The sequence below is a fragment of the Artibeus jamaicensis genome, unplaced genomic scaffold (assembly GCF_021234435.1).
Source record: "Artibeus jamaicensis isolate MK-2021 breed Jamaican fruit bat unplaced genomic scaffold, CSHL_Jam_final contig_797, whole genome shotgun sequence".
NCBI lineage: Eukaryota > Metazoa > Chordata > Mammalia > Chiroptera > Phyllostomidae > Artibeus > Artibeus jamaicensis.
The window spans coordinates 8457232-8478237 of NW_026521977.1; the positions used below are offsets into that span (position 1 = coordinate 8457232).

A 21006-nucleotide genomic window follows, 5' to 3' on the forward strand; every position below is an offset into this window, starting at 1 on the left:
GAACCGGTCTCTGGGTGAACCCTGCTCCCGAGTTTACGGAGGCCTCTAACACCTGCTGCACGGGGACGGCTTGGGCTGCACGGGGACGGCTTGGGCTGCACGGGGAAGGCTTGGGCTGCCCGGGCCCGTGGTCTCGGGGACCTGCTGCTCCTCGAAGGACGGCCATGATGCTGCAATCGCTTACAGGGAGCGGCTTGGAAATGCTTTATCAGGCTGTTTTCAATTCTGTGAGAGCCCTCTGGACTCAGCTGATTGCTGGTGGTAGGTTTCTGTGTTATTTAGGGCACCAAAGTCCCACGGTCTTGACACAAACTTAAAATTAGAAATGCATTAAATATAGGAAAGGAGGAAGGTCATTCAGGAAAGGCAGCCTTCCGGAGGAGCTGCAGGACAAAGACGCCCTGGAAACTTCCAGGTTCATTAATGGGTTTTACACAGCATTCAAGTGGTATTTCTCCTTCAGAAATAACACTGTGGAAAGCGTAGGGGACTGGCTCAAACCTCAGCTAACACAGCTGAGTGAGTGACTCTGCAGACTAAAAATAGCTCCTTTCCCACTCGTTCTGACAGATTTCACTTAGACCCTGTGCACAGGTTGATCCTCCAACAAACAGTTTTAGTCCCTCAGCAAAATGAGGGCTGATGGCATTTGGGCTGCTTGACAATTACCCAATCCCTGGTTCAACTCTTGTTTATTTCCTCATTTCCTGCTCCTGCGCCAATGGCTGCGCGTGTGCGCACACGTGCACGTGTACACTGAGCTCCCTCCCTGGGATTTGGTGCTCCTCAACCAAACGTGGGCAGAATTTAAACCAGCAACATGACTCAGGGCCGTGGCTGCAGCCTGAGCCCAGAGCAAGGCCCTCAGAAACACTGAGAATCGGGCTGCTTGCCTCGGGTCTTCTCAAGTCCTAGCTAGCCTCTCTGGACCTCAGATTCCTCAGTCATGAAATTAGGATAATCATTCCTATTCTGGCCTATGTGGGGGCAACTTTGCTCAAAAAGTCCCCCCATCTGCCACGGATGAAAGTGAAACTACCAAGACATGATCTGCTTGGGGAGGAGAGGTGGCCAATCCCTCAGAGGAGAAAAGCCAAGAGCCCCTTCCTCAACGGCTTTTATTAGGTTGTAATAAAAGCCTCAATGGCTTTTATTATGTTTCACATAGGCTGTAAGCTCATCAATCAATGTCAGGCAGCAAGGATCAAACAGTAGATAACATTTCAAAGAAATCTGAGGGCTTAGTCTGAGTCAGTGTCTGTCAGGTAAGAGGGTTGCAGAAACTGGGAGACATACTCATTTCCTGCTCGGACCCTTATCATATGAATGAAAGCACTCTTAGCAAAGCAGCCTTCACAGAACTTTTAGGAATTCTTTCTTATGCCTGATCACCCTGGACCCCACTCTAGCCAGCAAGGGGCTGCACCACCTCCCCCATCATAGATTTTAGGCTTCAGTGGATTAGAGCCAGGAAGCGCTTCTCCCAGAGGACATGGGGACTCAGGTTATGTCAGAATAGCCAGACGGCGAGGGTTCATCACCCCCTCTTTGTTGCAGCCCCTGAGTCCCTCCTTGATGGCCTCCCAAGTGATCGTGTCTGGCTTAGGTTGCCCCCTCTCTGAGGGGTCTTACCCGTCATACACTAACCGACCAAGCGTTGGGGTCAAGGGGAAGAAGCAGAAGCAGCGCTTGCTGCCAGAGACAAGCTTTGTCTCCTTAGTGGCTTGCATTCTGTAGGTCACTCACTCAGTCTTAGCCATGGGGGGCAGTTACAACTCCTGAAACCAGGCAGAGGGTTCCCAACAGGCCTATTGCACAGCATCGCACAGGGATCGAACGAGATCACATATGGGAAAGTTATTTTCCTTCAAACAGGTAGTCCTAGCAGAAGACTGGATGGCAGTGAAGAGGTAGGCTAGACAGGTGGCCAGACTGCAAAACCAGGCGGGACCCCAGGAACGGGCAGGATCCTGTGGCAGAGTCAGATTCACGGTGTTAGTTCACGTCGTCTCCTCTGCCTGGAATGTCTTCCTACCTTTTCTAAACTCCTGCTCATTGTTAAGAGCCCAGTTCAAACAATACTTCTTTTTGTTAGTATCCTCAGAATAAATCATTCTTTCTTCACTGCTCCCTTGGCCTAACATACCTCTAATAACACTTTTCACTCTGTACAGTAAGGATTTATTTATGTTCCTAGAAGCTCTTATAGAGCAGAGACGTGTATTCTTTATCTTCATATCTACCTCCCCGCCCACCACCATGTGTGGCCAGCGCAGGTGAGCAGGAAAGGTGCATCAGCGCACACAGAGCCTGAAGGTGGTGGTGGGTGGGGAAGCCAGGAAGGTAGTGTCCCCAAGGCCTGCCTGCCCCTGGTAGTAAGGGCAGAGCCACAGAAATGGGAGTCAAAACCAAACTGCAAGTCCTGGGAGGACCAGGTGGGAGCACCAGACTAAGTTTCAATGACCTAAACTGGAACGGGAGGCCCTGGGGACAAGGAACAAGGGCAGAGAACAGAGTCAAGGCGAAAAGGCAGAGCAAAAAGCTCAAGTGAGACTGAAGCCTGGAACTTCTAGATTGGTTAACACTCTCAAACGTTATCATTGGTTCACATGCCAAAGATGAGCCAGCAGCTCGGGGTTAAGTGATGTTGGCTACGACACGGAGGGGCTCCAGCAGCCGGAGTCGTTACAAACTTAAGTCACGATTATTATATGAAATAAGAGTCACAGGTGGAAGGGACTCTTTGATCTATAAGAAACATTAGGAATCACCTGGTCTAACGTCCCCGACCTACATATCGCGGAACTGAGGTGCAGGAGGAAAGGGGGATTGCCCAAATGCACTGGGTCAAGGCGAAACCAGACCTAGAACCCAGATCTCCTGACTCCCAATTTAGCCCTTGTCCCTCTGAGGCTGTTCACCCTCAATCGAGCAGGTCTCCCGATGGATCCACGAACATACCAGGTACCTGGCTCTGCCTGCTTCAGAACCTTGGAGGAGCCCCAACGTGCCCACTAAGTGAGCACAAACACTTCTGCCAAACTGTAAAATGCAGGCTCCCACCACTGGGTGGAATTTAGAGCCACTATTCCACAGGAAATATGCAGGCAGCAGCCCCACTTAGGGCTTGGGAAGCGGAAAGCTGCTGTGGAGTGGATTTGCCGTCAAGGAGCACGCCGACCTGTCCCCGCACACTCTGACGTATGTGGGGGGTCAGTCCCAATCGCTGTGCTACCCCTGGACTTTTCCAAGGGCAGCTGGGAGGCCCAGCATCCGAGGCAAAGTTGACAATGCATGAAACACAGTTTCACCGCTGTGAGAACATTAAAGGAAGGTGCATCGGGTCCAAAATCTCAAAGTCTTTCTCAGGCCGGAGATGAAACACAGCTCAAAAGAAAAATAATGAGACCCTCAGGGAATCAGAAACCCTGAATCTCAGACTTCCAGAACTTTCATTCAGGTGAAGATACACATATAAAAGGACATGTGCAATTTTACTTCATCTACACACAAAAAATTGTGAGCTTCTGGTACTTCAAGTCCAAGTCCCAGCCCCTCTGTTTTCCTACGGCGTGATCCCAGGCCAGTGACTTCCCATTCTGAGCCTTTGCCTCCTTAGTGGTAAAGCTGCGAGTATAACCTGTGCCCGGGCTTTACTGAGAAGATGAAATGATATACAGAAAGCATTTCGCACACTGCCTGGCCCCTAACAACCGCCGGGCAACATTGCGTTTATCTGCTTTCTTGTGTTCACAGGAAGAGATGCTTACATCACAGTCCAACTCTACCTATCTGTGCTTTCCCCTCCTGCCTGGCTGTCCCTCTGGACCCTTCGGGGCAGACATCCAACCTGAGGGTCCAGCCCAGACAGCTCACTCCTCCCCCAGTTTATCCCTTAGACATAAAGAAGGCAATTGGTCAGCTAAGGGCCACACTCAGGTCCTTGAAGATCAGGAATCATCACTTCAGTTCAAGGCTGTTCCTGACTCCCCAGGTGTCCACAATTCCCTAGCCAAGCTCCTGCCAGGGTAATACCCTGTCATGTCCAAGGGGAATGGGGCTGGGAATGGCACTTGGGCTTGACAATTGCTCCTAACAGCTTATAGCTGCTCACATTGGTTTGGCTGTGGGCCTCAGGCAAATAGATGTCAGACCTGGACATCAACCTCGGAGATCATTCCCAGCCCCAGCTTACCTACAGAAACAGCCTGGAGTCTGAACCTGCAGTGAGACCAGCGAGTATACACAACAGCACCCCAAAGGCTGGAGCGGAGATGGAGGGGAGCTCTGAATGAAGCCGCTACAGGCTTCAGATTGCCCTGCTAAGAAGCTAAATGAGAGTCGCATCACTGTCAGACTCTTAGGCTATATGTTTGCACCGGCCATGTCTGTCACAGCACTGCAGTTGTGGCCACCACAGGGCGTTAAATGGCTTCAAAGGGGAAGAAGACAAAGGGCCCAACAATAACTGAGTGAGTTCCTTCCACATGCGAAGAACCTTGCAAGTAATTCTCATTAATGACCTTCTGTGGCAGATATTATTATCCTCGTCTTGCCAGTAAAACCAGAGACTCAAAAAAAATCCACGAAGCCTCTGTGCCTCTGCTACGCTCACTACCTGACCACGAAGTCTCAGCAAAAAGAGCCTAAAGCCTTTATGTTCCCAGTCTCAGCTCCTGAACGTACTAAGCAGACAAAACCGGCTTCGATACCACACGCCCCCATTCACTGCTGGCGGAGGCGACGTCTTTCAAACGGCATCCGGAGAAACAGAGCGGAAGTCGTAAAGGTGCTTGCGGCCTTTGCTCCTGCAATTTCATCCCCAGGACTGTATCTTCAAGAAACAACTCAGCAGGGTATTCACTGTAGAGTCCACCCCAGTGCCCAAAAAAATAAAAGTAAAAAGGGAACGATCTCAATGTCCAACACTCAAAGAATGACTCAGGAAATACCAGAACCTTCCAACCATGTAACAGCCATTTGAAATGATCTCAAAGACCAAGGAAAACAAGCAGTTGTGGTAAAATAATGAAGGCAATACAAAATATTATAAATAATTTTGTAAAGAATATATATATTACATTTCATGTGTGTATATACATGTGTGTGTGTGTATATATATATATATACACACACACACACACATATGAAATGTAATTGGGTGAGGTGGTAAGATTATGGATGGCTTTTTATTATCATTATTATCATTATTGCCATGTCCAAGCTGTCTCTGCAGTGTTGTTTAGTGCCTTTCAATTAAAGAAAAAGAGAGAAAAGACAGACAGACCCTGCGCAGCACTGAGAGAAGGCCCAAGAGGACCAGGGCTGAGAGGCGAGGCAGAAATGGAGACCGTCCTACATACCCAGAAGGAGGAGACCAGGCAGGCCCTGGGGGAAGGGAGGCCCTGTAGGTACGGGCAGGGTTGTAATTAGTCTGATGCTAATTACAGAAGTCTCACTAGCTTATTAATTTTTTTTGACAGACTCTGAATGAAAACTGAATTCCTTTATCAAGTCAGCTTGGGTTCAGAGGCACATTTCCTTTGTGGCCATCCTCATTCTTCTCCCAAACCAAGGCTTTTCTTTTTCTTTTCTTTTTTTTTAAGAGCAGCAGTAAAGTAAAATTTAGTAACAGAAGCAAGCACACACCCTGGAGAAATTAAGGCTCCTGCCTTAAATGTAGAAATTCAAGACAATTCAGGGAAGCACAGGGGCTTGAATAAGCAAATGAACCACAATGTTTTCTACACTGGAAAATAGAAACAGAAGCACAAAATACTCAGCTCAGTAGTACAGAGGCCCCAGGTCAGGTTCCACCCCATCTTTCTGACATCACCCTGCATTCACCCCCACGGACACCCATGCTCCAGGGGTCCCCCAAACACTTTCTTTACTCTCCTACCTTCGTGACTCTGTTTGAGCCGTTATGCCCACCCGAAAAGTCCTCGTCTACAGCTGCCCACTCACATCTGACCCATCCTCAAGACAGAGCGTAAAGCCATGTCCTCCTCGAAGCCTAACCTAATCCCTGCACCCCAAACTCATTTCTCACTCCTGAAGTGGACCCAGCGTACCTGGAACCTCCCCAGAGGCCTTACACACAACCTGCCCTGCAGTGTAATTATTGGGGTAACTGCCTTTTCTACCATTTAAACCACAAACAACTTGAGGCAAGGACCCTTTTCAGATTTCCACGTGGAACCTACCATAATGTCTGGAATATATGCACAGAGGAGGCGCTCAGTAAACACTTTGCTGAAAGACAAGGAAAAGGGATGCGTCGCATCTTTGGAGAGTCACTTCCTACCTCAGTCGCTCCTGTCAAGCAGTGCAGAGACGAAGGCGTGCTTTTCTGTGGTCTTGAGCAACGCAGGTGTGAGCCCTGCTCTTCTGGTTTCCAGCCTTCAGGAGACTCCAGCTTCCTCCCTAGTTGACCGTAGTCTGCTCGGCCCCAAGTAAACACCTTGCCAGTTTCTAAAAACAAACATTTGAGTTAAGGCTGCATTCCACAGCTCTCATGAATAGGCACTCTTGTCATTTCGAGAGAGAGTGTGAACATTTATTTTAGTACCAACTACTACGTACCAGGAGCCTTTCTATCTGCCTACAAGGAAAGAACGAGTAGCCCTGGCCAGGTGGCTTGTTTGGAGCATCGTCTTGTACGCTGAAAGGTTGCGGGTTTGACCCCCAATCCGGGCACATACCAAGGCTGCAGGTTCAGTCCCTGGCTGGAGTGTGTCTGTGAGGCACCCAATCGATGTCTGTCTCTGTCTGTCTGTCTTTCTCTTTCCCCCCTTCCTCTTTCTAAAATCAGTAATAAAGTATCCTCAGGTGAGGATTTTAAATAAAATGTGCACGTATCCACATTTTACAGGGGTGGGAAACCAAGGTGAAATAACTCGCTCGAGACCGAATAAGCGGTGAGCGGCAGAGCTGGACCCCAACAGAGACTGACTCTAAAGCCCACGCTCCTGCACTTTGCAGATCCGGCCACGACGCTGGGAAAGCCGGCCCACGCTCTGTGACCTACCCACCTCTCTCTCCCCACGCCTCATGGCGCGTTGCCCTGATGTCTGTTCTCAGGCTCTCCTCTCTCCTCTACCTCTCTCACTCCCGCAGGCCCCCCACCAGCCACCCTGAAGTCCCCAGGCTCCTGACTTGCCCTGTGGCACAACCTCTTAGGGCCTTCCTCTAAGCCCAATTAATGGCCAGTTTCCTGTGTTCTCCCCTCGGTGCAACATCAGGGGCCCTTCCAGAGTCTATGCTCTTACTCAAAGGAGCAATTCTAACAGTCCCCAGGCAAGTGTCTCTGTGTGCCAGGGAAGGGAGTGAGAGAAGGAAAAAAGACAAAGTCATTTACAGCCAGAAAAGCATTCAGTTCCCCAGATGCACCACCTGGGAAGCCGGCCAGTGCTGAAGATGATTGAAGAAAATGAAGTTTGGAAAGAGAGAAATAGCCTTTCTTCTCCCAGATAAGAGAAATTTCACCAAATTCATTCAGTTGTACCAAGTGCCACACTTGTTATTTCAACAGAAATGCAAAATCCGATGAGGCATAGATTATTAACAGATTCTCTGCAATAAATATGCATAACCATGTGCGCTGTATAAAGTCTTTATACATGTTTATTTTAACAAAGAAAAACTTTGCTTAAGAGACAAAACACCAAGTAATGCATATTAAATTCTAGACAAATCTACTACATACTCTGTGTTTAGCATCAAAGCTTCATCTGGCCCCACACTCAACATATGGCTCATAGTGTCAGCTGAAAAGCAGCCGCAGACGCGCAGGGGAAATGTCAGCATCGCAGACACACAGGGCTCTGCAGGGCGCGGTTCTCGGGCTCGGTCTCCTCCCGGACACCAACACAGACACCGGGGAGTTCTCGGGGACCCCGCTTCTGAGCTTCAAAAAAGGGGGCGAAGTCTGGGCAATGTGTGTGGTAGCAGGCCTATTTTAAGAACTGCGAGTGGGTTCACTCAGATGTCCCACTTCACAGCTGACGTGCCTGTTCCTCTTTGCCATGGATGTCCTTCCCTGACGTGACTCATCTGAGAAACAATGGCTCAACCTTTACAGTCCAGTTCGTGTACCACCAGTTCTGTGAAACCTCTCCTGACTCCTTCGTTCTCCGCAGAAAGGGTGAAACTCACCCTCCCATGATTATTGCACTCATCGACTATGTTCCCGTTCAACAACTGAGAAAATTAAGGTTCAGAGAAGCGAGCAGCCCAGGGTCACACAGCTAGGCCACCTCTCCTTCTGCGAACCCATGGCACCTCTCTACACTGCTTATTCATACTGGTCCACATCACTAGGTAACCACTCAACACTCCGCCTTCACTTCTGTAGGGTTAGACTCCCAAAAATCCCATGTGCCCAGGACCCCAAAAGCATCCAAAAATGGGAAGTTTTTGGTTTGCCTGAGCTGGCTGAGATTTACAACCAGACTGCCCTAGCACAGAGCTGCCCAAGCAGCCAGACAAGGAGACTGATTTCTTTAGTGACCCTAGAATCCTCTGCTGGAAAAAACTGGCAAGGTGCTATCTGCAATTCTGTGGAAGGACTTGTGCTATCACAAATCCCACAATGAATCCTTTCTTATCAAGTAAAACATCTTAGAGCCTTCTCTGCTATTGATTATTGATTTCCAAGACAGGCAAGGCTGCCAGAATATGGTGCCACCATTATTACATCTCCAATAGCAGTTCAGCCATTCCACTTACATAGCACTTTTCACTTGCAAAGTGCTTTACCAAGATTAACTAATTAATCCTCATGCTCCCTGGGGAGACCATACACGTTCTATTAGAGACAAACCCAGAAACCAGGCCGGCCCGATGTCCAGCCTTCAGTCTCCAGGCTGTTTGCTCGGTCAGATGGCTGCATTTTCTGAAGCCATTTCCCCCCAAAGTATATTCCGCACCAGAGAGCTCACACACAGAGGATGGAGGAAACTCTTATTTTTTCTTTTGAACAGACGCTTATTGACCACCTCCAAGGTGCTGGCACATTCATAGGCACTCTCTCAAGTAATCCTCCTAATAATTCTGTGATGTATACATTATTAAGCTTATTTTCCAGATGAGGTTAAATGACTTGAGAGGTGAAATGACTTACTTGGTCGAGTGGGAACACCTGACCAGCCGTGGAATCAAGACTTAAGCCTGCGCCTCCTGACTACGGGGCCGGCCGGCGCTCCAACGCTAGCGCAGCCGCCATCACACACCGGCAAAACCCGGCCGACGGGACACGTTCGCACAGTGTTTGAGGAGGGGGAACCCAGATTAGATGGATACGTTCTGTGTACCACCCAGCTTCCCACACTTTCCAGGAGGACACGCAGAACTTGGGACTATAAGTACTAAACGACAAACATTAAACACAAGGATTAGGATTCTAGGTCACCTGGGGTAAAAGGAAATAATAAATCCACACACGAAAGATGCTCACTCCCGTACTGCAGATAAATGTCTGCCTCAGGCTGAAGCACACCGTCAAATCTAGGAAGATTCAGATCACAAATGTCACACATGCATCTTTTCCTTAAAGAATTATATATTACTATGATAAAAGAGATACATTAATGTCATTCAAAAAGTATAGGTATGTGTCTCCAGACAAATGATAAATGACAAACAGGTCAAAAGAAAGCCAGTGAGCAAGACCTAATTTAAAGGCAAGTCCATGCGAGAATTAACAGGACTACAGAGCCAAGAAATGCACACAGCCAAAGATCCCAACCCCAGGCAGAGAACGGCAGGGGCCGAATGAGCAGAATGGACAGTGAGTGCCCAGGAGCCTGAGGAAGCGCTTCAGGCTAGAACGATCCTGGCAGGCTTGATGGAGCAAGTGGCGTGTGAGGTGAACTTGCGCCTGAGAAAATGAGCAAACGCTCTAGGAACAGGAACAGGGGCTGAGCAGTGATGGACATCAAAGGCACAAGGTGGGGCAGGCGGAGAGAGAGGGAGGTCCATGAGGAGGAGGGACCGGCAGCAGGCTCAGCACCGCCAGGCTGGGGCCAGCCCCAGGGCACTGCCAGGCTCGGAGTCTGGACCTCAGCTCCTGGACCAGGACCTCCGAACTCCCCCGCCTGCACCCCCCTCCTGTCAGCAACACATGTGTAACCACCACCAACATATGTATACTTATTTGTTTGTTTGTTCGTATGCATTTATTTTTTGTATATTTATTTAGTATACTTTAAATATAAATGTGTATTGCACGCATTTATAAATTATAAATATACCCTTACTCAAAAAATATACAGTGTAAAGCATACTCAAAAAGTCAAAAATTTTTAAAAATGAGATTAAAAAAAATATGTAAAAGAAGTCCATTTTCTCTTCCCATACCATGGCAATTTGGTCTGGCATGCTAGACAGACAGACTGCAGATTTTTGAGCAGGGGTGGAGCCCAATAAAAGGAACGTTCTGGAATGGTGCACCTGGCAAAGGATTGGAGGGCTCCCATAATAATAATACTCACAGCCAGCACTTCTGCAGCGCCTACTCCGTGCCAGGCACTGTTTAAACATTCTCTGTATAGTCTCCTGTTTATCCCTCCCAACAACCCCACGAGACAGGTACTCTTACCTGCCTCGTTTTACCGACAAGGAACAAGGCACTCACCTCGTTCTCAGTGGTAGTAAGTGAAACAGGAAGGACGTAGGGGACATTCTCTACAATAAGTCTAAGATGCATCAGGACCGAAAGAAGGGCTGGGATCACATGGAGAAGAAGTCAAACTCTGCAAGGCGTGGCACCCAGGTAGATGTGAGAGGAAGGAGAGGAGGAGATAAACCGCACTGAGACTTCGGGGTTTCCCGCTCAGTGGGAAGGCGGTGGCGCCGTTAAAAGAACTAGACAAACGGGCAGAGGAGCTTGATCAGGGTTCCCAGCAATGAGAATCATGGAATGTTCCTTCAAACCAAACGACCGAACACTTCTGAGACCTTTGGCAAACATCTTATCAAATGGTCAACACAAAGAGGTAGACGAGGAGAAAGACAGGTTGGCACAAGGCCCTAGGGAAGGAAGTGGGGGCTGTACCCTGAGGTCAGAGGACACTCAGGAAGGTGGGCGGGTGGTGAATACTCAAGGGGGCAGCAATCCTGTCCTTTATTCTCCATGGGCAGGCGGCCTGGACTGGAGGTAAAAGCAGGTGAAGAGCCACAGCTACAAGCACAGCGAGTAACTGAGCACATGAACCGTAAGGAATTTCCACCCTGTTCCAGGGAAAGGGATCCCAAAGGTGTCAGGAGGACAGATTCAGCACAGGGAATACAGTCAGTACTACTGTAACAACTACGTGCGGTGCCAGGTGGGTCCTTGAATTATTGGGGGAACACTTTGTAAATTACCTAATTGTCTAACGCCCATGTTGTACACCTAAAACTAATATAAAATAATATTGAATGTCAATTGTAGTTGAAAAATACAATTTTAAAAAAGAAACCAAAAAGATAGATTACATTGTAATATAAGGAATGATCCACATTTTCTTAACAGATTTGACCCAAAAGGGAACAGAATGTCACGGAAGATATCACGATGTTGGTAGCAAATAGAAGTGGATGTTAGCAAAGGAACCCCCACAGGTGAGGCGGAGAAAGGGCCATGCGACCTCTCTGTCCCTCCCAGGTAATGCTCTGTCCCTCCCAGGACGAGGCCTCTGGAGCACACACTACGGAGGACACTGCTCGCTACCTGTGCGTTCATTATAATTCCTGTTTACAAACACCAGTTACTCTCAGGGTGACTAGTTCTGAGTCCTTACAGCAGTGATTTTCCAACCAGCGTGCTGCAAGAATTTTTAAAACATGCGATACCTGACTAATTTAGTCAGGGGCACTGACCTCTTTTCTCTTAGATAGTCCAATTAAAAAAAATGACAACAGCCAACACAATAGCCGTCTGGTGTGAATGAATCGAAATTATACCTATTTGCTGGTAAGATAAGCAAAAAGAAAGATTTTTTGGATGTGCCGTGAGATGTAAAGGTTTGAAAATCACTGCCTTTGAGTCTAAGAACCTTGTTTCTGTAACTCACCCTTTCTTCTGCCATATAGACAGAGATGTTGGGAAAAGGCACCTAGGTCACACAGTACAAACTGCTGGAGCCACCCAGCTAACCTTCCGTGCAAGGAGGAAGGAGCCGGGAGCTCGGGCACTGGAAGCGGCAGCACCAGGCCACTCTTCCCCAAGGCCTCTGTCCTGCCTCCCTCAGTCCCCCGCTGTCTCCACTACCCCGACCCTGCTCACCTCGTCATCACTGTCACTCTTCAGCTTTGCTGAGCCCTAACCCCTGAGCAGAGTCCCTGTGCAGCCACCCCAGAGACCCACGTTCCTTACCTCGGGGGCTCTAATATCAGTTTATGATCAGAAAGACTGACTAATGTGGGTCTCCCCCTCCACACAGTCAGCTCTACAATGACAGGAGCTCTCTGCTTTTGCTCAGCCCTATCTCCAAAAATAATGCCCAGCACAAAGCAGGTGCTCACTAAACGTTTGTTGCCTGAATGAACAAATGAATCTACCTGCTTCTTGCTCACTGCTGCTGATCTGTATCATTCACTGGCTCCATCTGGAGCACATTATCCCGTATCCGTAAAAGGGAAATTGTAACACGGACCTTGTGGGGTTGCTACAAGGACACTGTTGCAGAAAGTGTGTGACATGTGATAATAAACGTTAGTCACTATTACCGTTACTCTCCCCAACTGAACACCACAGCCTGGTTATCAAGGCTTTCTGTAGTTCCACCCACAGTGCCCACCAATCATCAAATCTTCTCAGGCAGCTCCCATCCACCGACGTCTTATGGTCAACGCTCTACTGATAATCCAAGAAAGGAAAGAGCACTGAAGGCTGGGCCATGAAGTTCTGGATTTATGTTAGGGTTCTCTGGCACATCAGAGGCCGCTGCAGTACTGCACGATGAAAATGAATTAAAGCTAGGGGGAAAAAAAAAACAGGAGAAGAGGAGAGCAGTGGAACAGTGAGGCAAAGCGAGGGGAGCTGGAAAGGGAGGAACCTTTAACCCAAGACTCCGAAGACCCGGATCCTGATGCTGGCTTCTCCTGGGCTTCATGACCTTGGGCACGTACGTCCCTTCTGCTCTAAGGGCCGAGATTTCCCTGCCCATAAAATTAAAGCGCTGGAATAGATGGCCCCTGAGACAGCTTCCTGATCTAAACTGTGATAAATGGTGTCTACAGAACTTCAGTGTCAAAATGAGCAGTGTATAATATAATGTTTCTGGCACCCTTGGAAAATTTAGTCTGACCAGTGTCCTGAAATAAAACATGGACTTTAAACTCAAAGACCACACACACAGTTCACAATTTAAATAAAAATTGGGATATGACTGCATATGTAAACATTTTCAGTAAAATTTCCCTAGTCTCCAAAGTCATATTATGACATAACAAAAAGTTTGGAATATTTTTAAAAATTAACACAGGAATAAAATTGCCAAACAAGGGCTCTCTTGACTGACAAAGGGGGGAAGCAGCAGCCTGCAAAGAGAATGAACAAAAAGGTACGGAACAGCAGAGAATTTATTTTTTGAGAGGTGACGTTAACACTCTACTTATGGCACTGCTATTAAGTCATATAATTTAATCAACCTTTAATTATTGGTGTGAGCCCAATTTTGTAGAAAAAGAAAGAGATCACATAGGTTAAATGACTCACTCAAGATCACAAAGCTAGTGAGTGGCAAAGCCGCAACAATAATGGCAATGCTAACACAAATAGCTGGTATTTTGAGGGCACTTGTTTCATGCTAAACTCTTATTACATGGATTGTTGCATTAGTCCACGAAAACACCCATTGAGTACGGATTATTATGACCCTGAAATTACAGGTGAGGGAATCAAAGCACAAGCAAGGTTAAGTCTCAGGCTCCGAGTCCACAGCTGTGAGTGGCAGAGCTCGCAGGGAAACCAGCAGCCCGGCACCAGAGTCAAGACCCCCAGTTCTACACTGCAGAGGACACATCACCTCTCACTGAGTCACAGTGCTTCTTCACAAGTGAACACTTCCAAGGACTTCTAGAGGTTGTCCAAGGTCACGGGAATGCACGTGCAGGCCAGGGGCACAAAGAGAACCTGCTTGGCAAAGATCAGAGCCCCAAAGTATGCCGAGCATTCCACACAGCTGCTCCATTTTCACCACTGACTTTATTAGCTGTCAAATCAGGGCATCAGCGATAGAAGTCAAGTCAGTCCGCATCCCAAGGAGCTCCCAGACCAGCTGCACACCGGACTGTCTGTACCCACAGGGGTGGGGCTTCCCAGAAACAAATGAATGCTTTCTTCTCCCAAACCGGTTGAGAAGATCTCAAGAAGCCCCAGTCCTAGTTCGTTTAGTAACTCCCTTGCCTTCCACACAGTGCCTCCCTCCAAATACCTATGTTCTTCAATGCTGGACGGCTGCCCTACTGTCAAGGGCACACTCCGCTCCCCCGCTCCCGGCCTTAGGGTCACGCTGCGCCCCAGCCCGCAGTGCTGGTCAGCCTGCAATGCTGGCAGGCTTGCTTGTTCCACCTACAGAGCTCCTCCTGACCCTGCGGGGCCTGACTCCAACGTCACTGCCTCCCATCGTCCCCGTGTCGTAATGAGCCACCCCTTCCTATAGAAGCCACTGGCATGGTACTTGTATCTCTGTTCCAACAACTATTCTACGCCACCGAATGTAAGATTATTTGACAACATGTCTTCTGTTGCCCTCTGTATTCGTCAAGGTTCTCCAGAGAAACAGAACCAGTGGGGTATACAGAGAGACCCAGAGGGACCAGACTCACATGACTGTGGAGGCTGGCAAGTCGAAAACCTACAGAGCCAATGTCTCAGTTCAAAGGCTCTCAAGCAGGAAGAGATGACGTATCACCTGGAAAGCAAGAGAATCTGCTCTTACTCAGGAAGGGTCAGCCTTTTGTTCTATGCAGGTCTTCAACTGATTGGATGAGGCCCACCCACAGTAGGGAGGGCAATCAGCTTTACTCAGCCTACCTTGTAAATGTTAATCTCACCCAAAAACACCCTCACGGAAACACTCACAATATTGTTTACCAAATATCTGGGTACCCTGTGGCCCAGTCAAGTTGACATATGGAATTAACCATCACGCCCATTAAAAAGTGATGAACTGGGATCCTTTCTCTCTGTATCCTCACTGCACCGAGCACAGGGCCTGACCCGGGCCAGCTGCTCAGGATTTGCTGAAAGAAAAAGGAGTTACAGGCATTGCTCTTACCATGCCACCAAGGACCATCCCATCCTACTCCCCAAAGAGAAAACAAAACTGAGGAAAATAAATAATTTGTCCAAGTCACACGGGCTACTCAGAAGCAAAGCTGGGCACCCACCATATTCAACAAACCATCAGGTGCTGTCCCAGGTGCTCAGGGCCACAGCAGTGAACAAACAGACAAAACTCCCTTCCTTCACAGAACTGAGAGTCTAGCACATGGAAGACAGGCAACAGACAAAAAACTCATAGACCACATCCCCTGGCAAATGACTGTAGGTGTTACAGAGAAATACAACGTAGGGAAACAGAAAGGTGAAGCGGGGGAGGGAGGGCAAGCCCAGCACCCATGCCCAGCTCACCACTTCCTGTCTGGAGCCTTTCCCCCAGTACTTGATCTTTTTTAAAGGAAGAATCTTACGTTGTAGAGACCTGGGCCAACTCTCACAACCTCTCAGGACTGTGATGAAAAGGGATCCAACACACATGAGTGCACTCTGCAAACTCACATGCTATGAGCATCACTCTTCTCTGAAGTCAGTCTGCAGGGGGCCGTCCTAAGAGGCTGGACCGTGAGCCCAGCTCTGGGGGCGCTGCTCTGGCTGAGCTGGTTGCTTGGGCTTCCTGCTCCTGCCAGGGCCCAGCAACACATCAGGCTGCCGCTCACACCCAGCAGCCACTTAGCACCCGAGGAAAACTCCTGATTGAGGCCAGTGCCTCTGCAGATGTTTCCCAAGTCATTTCACATGCAAACGCCAAAGCATCTTTGCACACACTTTTAGACTCTTATTAATAACATTTTAAAATGTAGATTGCTGCCTAATGTTAGCTGTGTAATTAAAAAAAATAATCCTGCTGTTCTCCCTCCAGGCAAGAAAGGAAACTATATACCTCAAGGCTTCTGCAGCTAAGAATCACATCCTGCAGAAAAGCCAGTAGGAGGCTCAAGAAGGGAAGGGAGAGTGGGGGGAGTTGAAGCCAGGAAGCCAGTCTAATCCCTTGATTTTAGAGAAAAATGAAAGGAAGGAAGGAAGGAAATGATGTGCCCAAGGACACACGTGTATTTCGGCAAAGCCAGAGCCAGAATCCCGGTTCCCTGCCCCCAGCAGACTCTGACGACTGCCCCTCGGGGAGAGAAGAAAGGGGGAAGGCAGACTGTCGGTTCTCGGAGGACAGGCCTCTTCCCTACATGATTCTCCCTGCAGTGAGCACTGTTCACCTGGAGAAACAGCCATGAGTTTCAGGTGTTCAAGGGAATTATGGGAACAAGGTTCAAAGTTCTTTATACTCCATTTAGACGCACAGACAGTGACAACAAGAAGGGACCTCGGGGCACCCTAACCCTACTGTCTGCTTCTAGACGGGAGAAGTGAGGCCCAGTAAGTAAGGTGACTTATTTACCCAAGGTCAAATAGTGAGTAAGAAGCCAAGCAACACTAGGTCCCAGGCCACCCTGACTTCTAGTACATCCTGTCCACAGCTTCTTGGAAAAATGCCAGTTAACCCCCCAAGTTTCCATTGCTACCTGCAATTTACCAAAGGTGTCCTGGGCTCCTTGGCCGGGAAAAACAAGAGACGGATGAGGTCCACATGGTCCCTCACTGCCAATCTCCCCAGGGTGGCTTTTTGGAAGGCCACGGGCTCAGCGACTAAAAGACACACACTTCTACCCCATCTTCTCAGGGTTCTCCTCTCCCCACCTAGAACTGCTGTCCCCAACCCAGACTTCAGTTACGGTCCATTGCGAAAGATCATCAGCAGTTTCTATCTCTGTGAAGTTACAAAAAAAGAAGTTAAAAAAAAAAAGGCCAAGCACTGCACCCAGCTGTTGGAGAGGCCGTGTTTCCTACTGATGATGATGACTCACGGCGCCCGAGCTGGAGGCAGGAGCTGGAAATGAGACTTAGCAAGGGAAAGCCGCGGTTCACAAGCAAGCCTGGGCCTGCAGAGGAATGCTTGCTTGAGTTCCTTCAGTGCAACCCCAGTACCTGGCTGTGGGAACACAGCGCCCCCTGCAGACCACCATGAGGCCCTGCAGGAGCAAGACCAGAGGCAAAGGATATAATGGGGCCAGATTTCCTGCAAAGCCCACCATGTTAACAAGCCAAGGGATCCTAAAACCCCCCGGAAATACTATTTGCATCCTCAGCTTCCAAAGAGAAACTGGTTTTTGATTAATGGGAGGCCCAAATCAGGATCTTCAAGCAGGGGAGACAAAGGTTGGCCCCAATCTTTTGGTGTAAATAATTCACCTAGGTGCAGCAGCAAGGAGGGGAGGGAGCCTTTCCTGGGGTGCCAGTTCATGGTCAACCAGGGACAATGCTTTGGGACGTGACTTCGGATGGTGCTTCTCAAATTTCTTCTAACCCCACCCTTGGGAACGCTCCCAGGTTCCTCCTGAGAGGTGGGTATAAAAGGCCTGTGGGAGTTCTAACAGACCTGCGCTCAGGAATAAGGGAACATTCTCCCACCCCCACATACCAGGACGCTTCAAAGGAGAGAACTGAGCCGCAGGACAAGGTCAGGAAGAGCCCACAGAAGTGACGGTGTCCTACTCCACTCCAGAGTGGTTTGGGGCTTTGCCCCTTGTATCAAGCAGGGGCAGCAACGAGCACAGGGGAAGGAGGCCACCAGGAAGAACCATTACGATCAAGCATCCAGTGGAGAAGAAAGACACTCAGGAGACTTGGAGTCCCAATAATTCCGATGTTAGAGACTGGGGGAGGCTTGGGATCGAAGTCCACTGTCAAAGGTGGGGGGCCGTGTGGCAGGCGCTGAAGTGCTATTCCAATTGCTCACTGGGGGGCCACAGCTTGTGGTCTGAAGGACCACCAGTCCAGACCCATGGTGGCACAGCCTGTCTTTCCTTCCACATCTGCTAATTTCCCTCCCACTTTGCTCCCTGCTCCCATCTGTTCCTCGCGCACCAGAAGAAGCACCCTTTATCGGCACCCGCCTTCTGTACAAACCTAACACACTTTAAGACTACCTGTGACAGCCTTCACCTTCAGTCACACCAGACACAGAGAGGACCAAAGCCACAGAGCCTTCCCTGGAGAAGCTGACTTCTCCACGGCCAGGGACTGGGAAAGGCATCTGCTGCACAGGATTTTTCATTTCATAGGAACAGCTCCAACCCAATCAGCAGAGCACCGTTACTATGGACCATCTGCCAGGACCCGGAAACAGCCCTGTTACATAAAGGGGCTGGTGTAATGAAATTTATTAAACCGGATTCTTCCTCTAGACAAAGTCCTTGAAGTGTCTCTCGGGAGGGGCCATGTGGGGCAATGCAGGCGCCCGGATCCCAGCCATGCATCTGGTAGCTGTGGGACCATCTCCCTGAGCTTCTGTGTTCTCAAGTTACAAATAAGGATGAAATAGTCCTTTTCAGCACTTTAATTCCATGATTTAGTATTGTTTTCACCAAAATGGCAAAAAAAAAAAAAAAAGTAGGCTTACTTTGGTATTAGTTTTGTTCTGTAGAGTTAATTTTGTTTTGGTTTTTTTTTTTTTAAAGCAAAGCCTTCATATCTGTGGGCTTAAAGGAGAGAAGTGGCAGATGGAGCCACGGACGCCGGGACCGGCAGGAGGAAGCGCACAAAGGAGAAACCAAGGGTTAGAAGCTTCCGTCAGCCCAGGCGGGGAAGGCCCCAGCCAGTGTCCAATCACCTCCCCGGAAGCAGTGGCAGTGCCGCCCTGCCTCGCACGCACTGCCTCGCACATGCGTCTGCAGTTTACAAAGTGCTTGCACACCCAGGACCTCCCTCGCGCCTCACAACACCCTCCACGCTGGCAGGGCGACGTCGCTGACCTCCGCTGCTCATGGAGCAAAGCAAGGCTAAGAAACGAGGTAGAGTTAAGTCCACGTCCCTTAGCTGCTCTTTACTATTCTCCGTGGAGATAAAATGGGAGTGAGTCGTACTGGGCAAACTGGGTAAGGATGACACGGAGGATTCTGTAAAGGCCTGGCGAAATGCCTGGCACAGAGCTCGTCCTTGATAAATGCGAGTGACCATTCCCGAGCCCCTCCATCTCCCCAGGGCGGTGCGGGGGGAGCCCCAGGGCAGCTCATCCCAGGCCCCTGAGAAGTGCTGTAAGATGGAAGGCCTCGGGGTGGCTTCCTAGGTGACCTTCCGTGTGGCCCAAGACAACTTCCCAGAAGGCAGCCCCGTGAGCCAGTTAACGCTGGTCCCTACCAATCTCGTGGACTCTAGTAACTACCCCAGCTCGTGGGGGATGGGGCTCCCGAGAACCAGAGCACCTCAAAATCAGCCAAAGATGAGAACTGAAGCAAAACACAAGCCTGCAGCCTCCACAGGGGAGCCTTCGAGAGCCAACCAAGGCAGGCCTCTCCCTCCCTGTTCATGTCTATCACCCGCCCCTCCCCAGAGAAACCTCACTGTTCGTTCACTGCTCCCGGAGCAAAGCCTGAATAAGGACCCTCGCCTGTCACACTTGCATGTTTTCAGCCTCTTCTCATTCTGTCTGGCCCCGTGTTGAGCAAACTGCACCAGGGCGCACTTCCCACTTCTATGCCTGGAAGGTCCTCCCCCGACCTCTGCCTAGTCCACAAATATTTGTTCAGTAACAGAGCGAAGGAATGAAAGAAGTAATGTATAAATGAGTGGATGACATAACATATCCCTGTGAGGCATGCAAATTAGGGAGTAAGACTCTCATTGAATGGATGACGGTATTCAGGCCCACAGAGGCTAAATGACTTGCCCAAGATTGCACAGCCAAAGCCAAATTAGAACTTGAACCTGTCTCTTCAGGGCTACTTTGCCATGTCAGACTTTCTTTTAAGGTAGAAAGTCACTGTCCTATTAGGAAAAAGCTGACCCAAGATTCCTCAAAATGGACCACTTCCATCTTGGCACACATCTGAGAGCACTTGCCGGCCCTGGCTGTCACTATGGTTACTGAGAGTTCCCTTGAGACGGGCAAGGTCCCCTGAGAAAGGACAAGCACGGTGCCATCTGTCAGGAACCTAAAATGATGGTGAAGTTACAGCCTGGTCACTTAAAGCTCACTTTCATAGAGTTCCTGGAACAAATCAATCCGACCAGGAAAGAGGAAGAGGATCCTTGGATGGAGACAGAGCTCTCTGCCAGGGACCTGAGCCCTCCCCAGACCATCTGGTGAGCTCTCAGCACGCCTGCTGCCCCCAACCACCGTGGACAGACAGGGAAGTGGGGGGGCGGGAGGGGGCACCCATGGCACGGCCTAGTAGACTTGCAGGGGCAAAGCTGGCCCCTAAGCCCTGGGGCACCAGACGTGGCTGTCAGCCCCAGGGAATGAGGCTCTCAGCCTGGGGCTGCTCCAAGAAGGTGGGAAGTGGGCAGGGCCCCAGGCTGGGTCTCTTCAACACAGCCACTGAAAACAGCACAGCGTCCGCACGCAAAAGTGCGAGCCATCCCCTGGCCCTGGCCCTCACTGAGCCTCTGCCCCACCCTGGGGAGAGCCGGGGGGAAACACAGCATAGCAAGTTCCTAATCCCATGAGCCTCACATGCGGCGAGGAGACAGGGACAGCAAGGAAGTAAACAATGACGACACTATGGTTTCAGGCCATGAAAACTGATATAGTGAAAAATAAAGCAGGCGGGAGAAGAGTGAGGCTGGGACAGAGCAACAGTGGCTATGTCCAACGGGGTGGACAAGGCGGGCCTCTGTGAGAGGGGACGGATGGGCAGCAAGCAATGGAGTGTGGCAATAGCTCGTGGGGACCAGAGAGACGAGCG

General features: G+C 49.5%; 1 protein-coding gene across 10 annotated transcripts in view; it reads right to left on the bottom strand.

The window, feature by feature from the left end:
* SERGEF (secretion regulating guanine nucleotide exchange factor) overlaps positions 1-21006 on the bottom strand; it is a 182084-nt gene that overhangs the window by 127364 nt on the left and 33714 nt on the right. For all 10 annotated transcript variants that reach the window (XM_053673027.1, XM_053673030.1, XM_053673023.1 and 7 more), the window contains one exon: positions 6308-6474. In XM_053673027.1, the coding sequence (XP_053529002.1) occupies positions 6308-6474 (167 nt within the window). The remainder of the gene's footprint in view (positions 1-6307; positions 6475-21006) is intronic.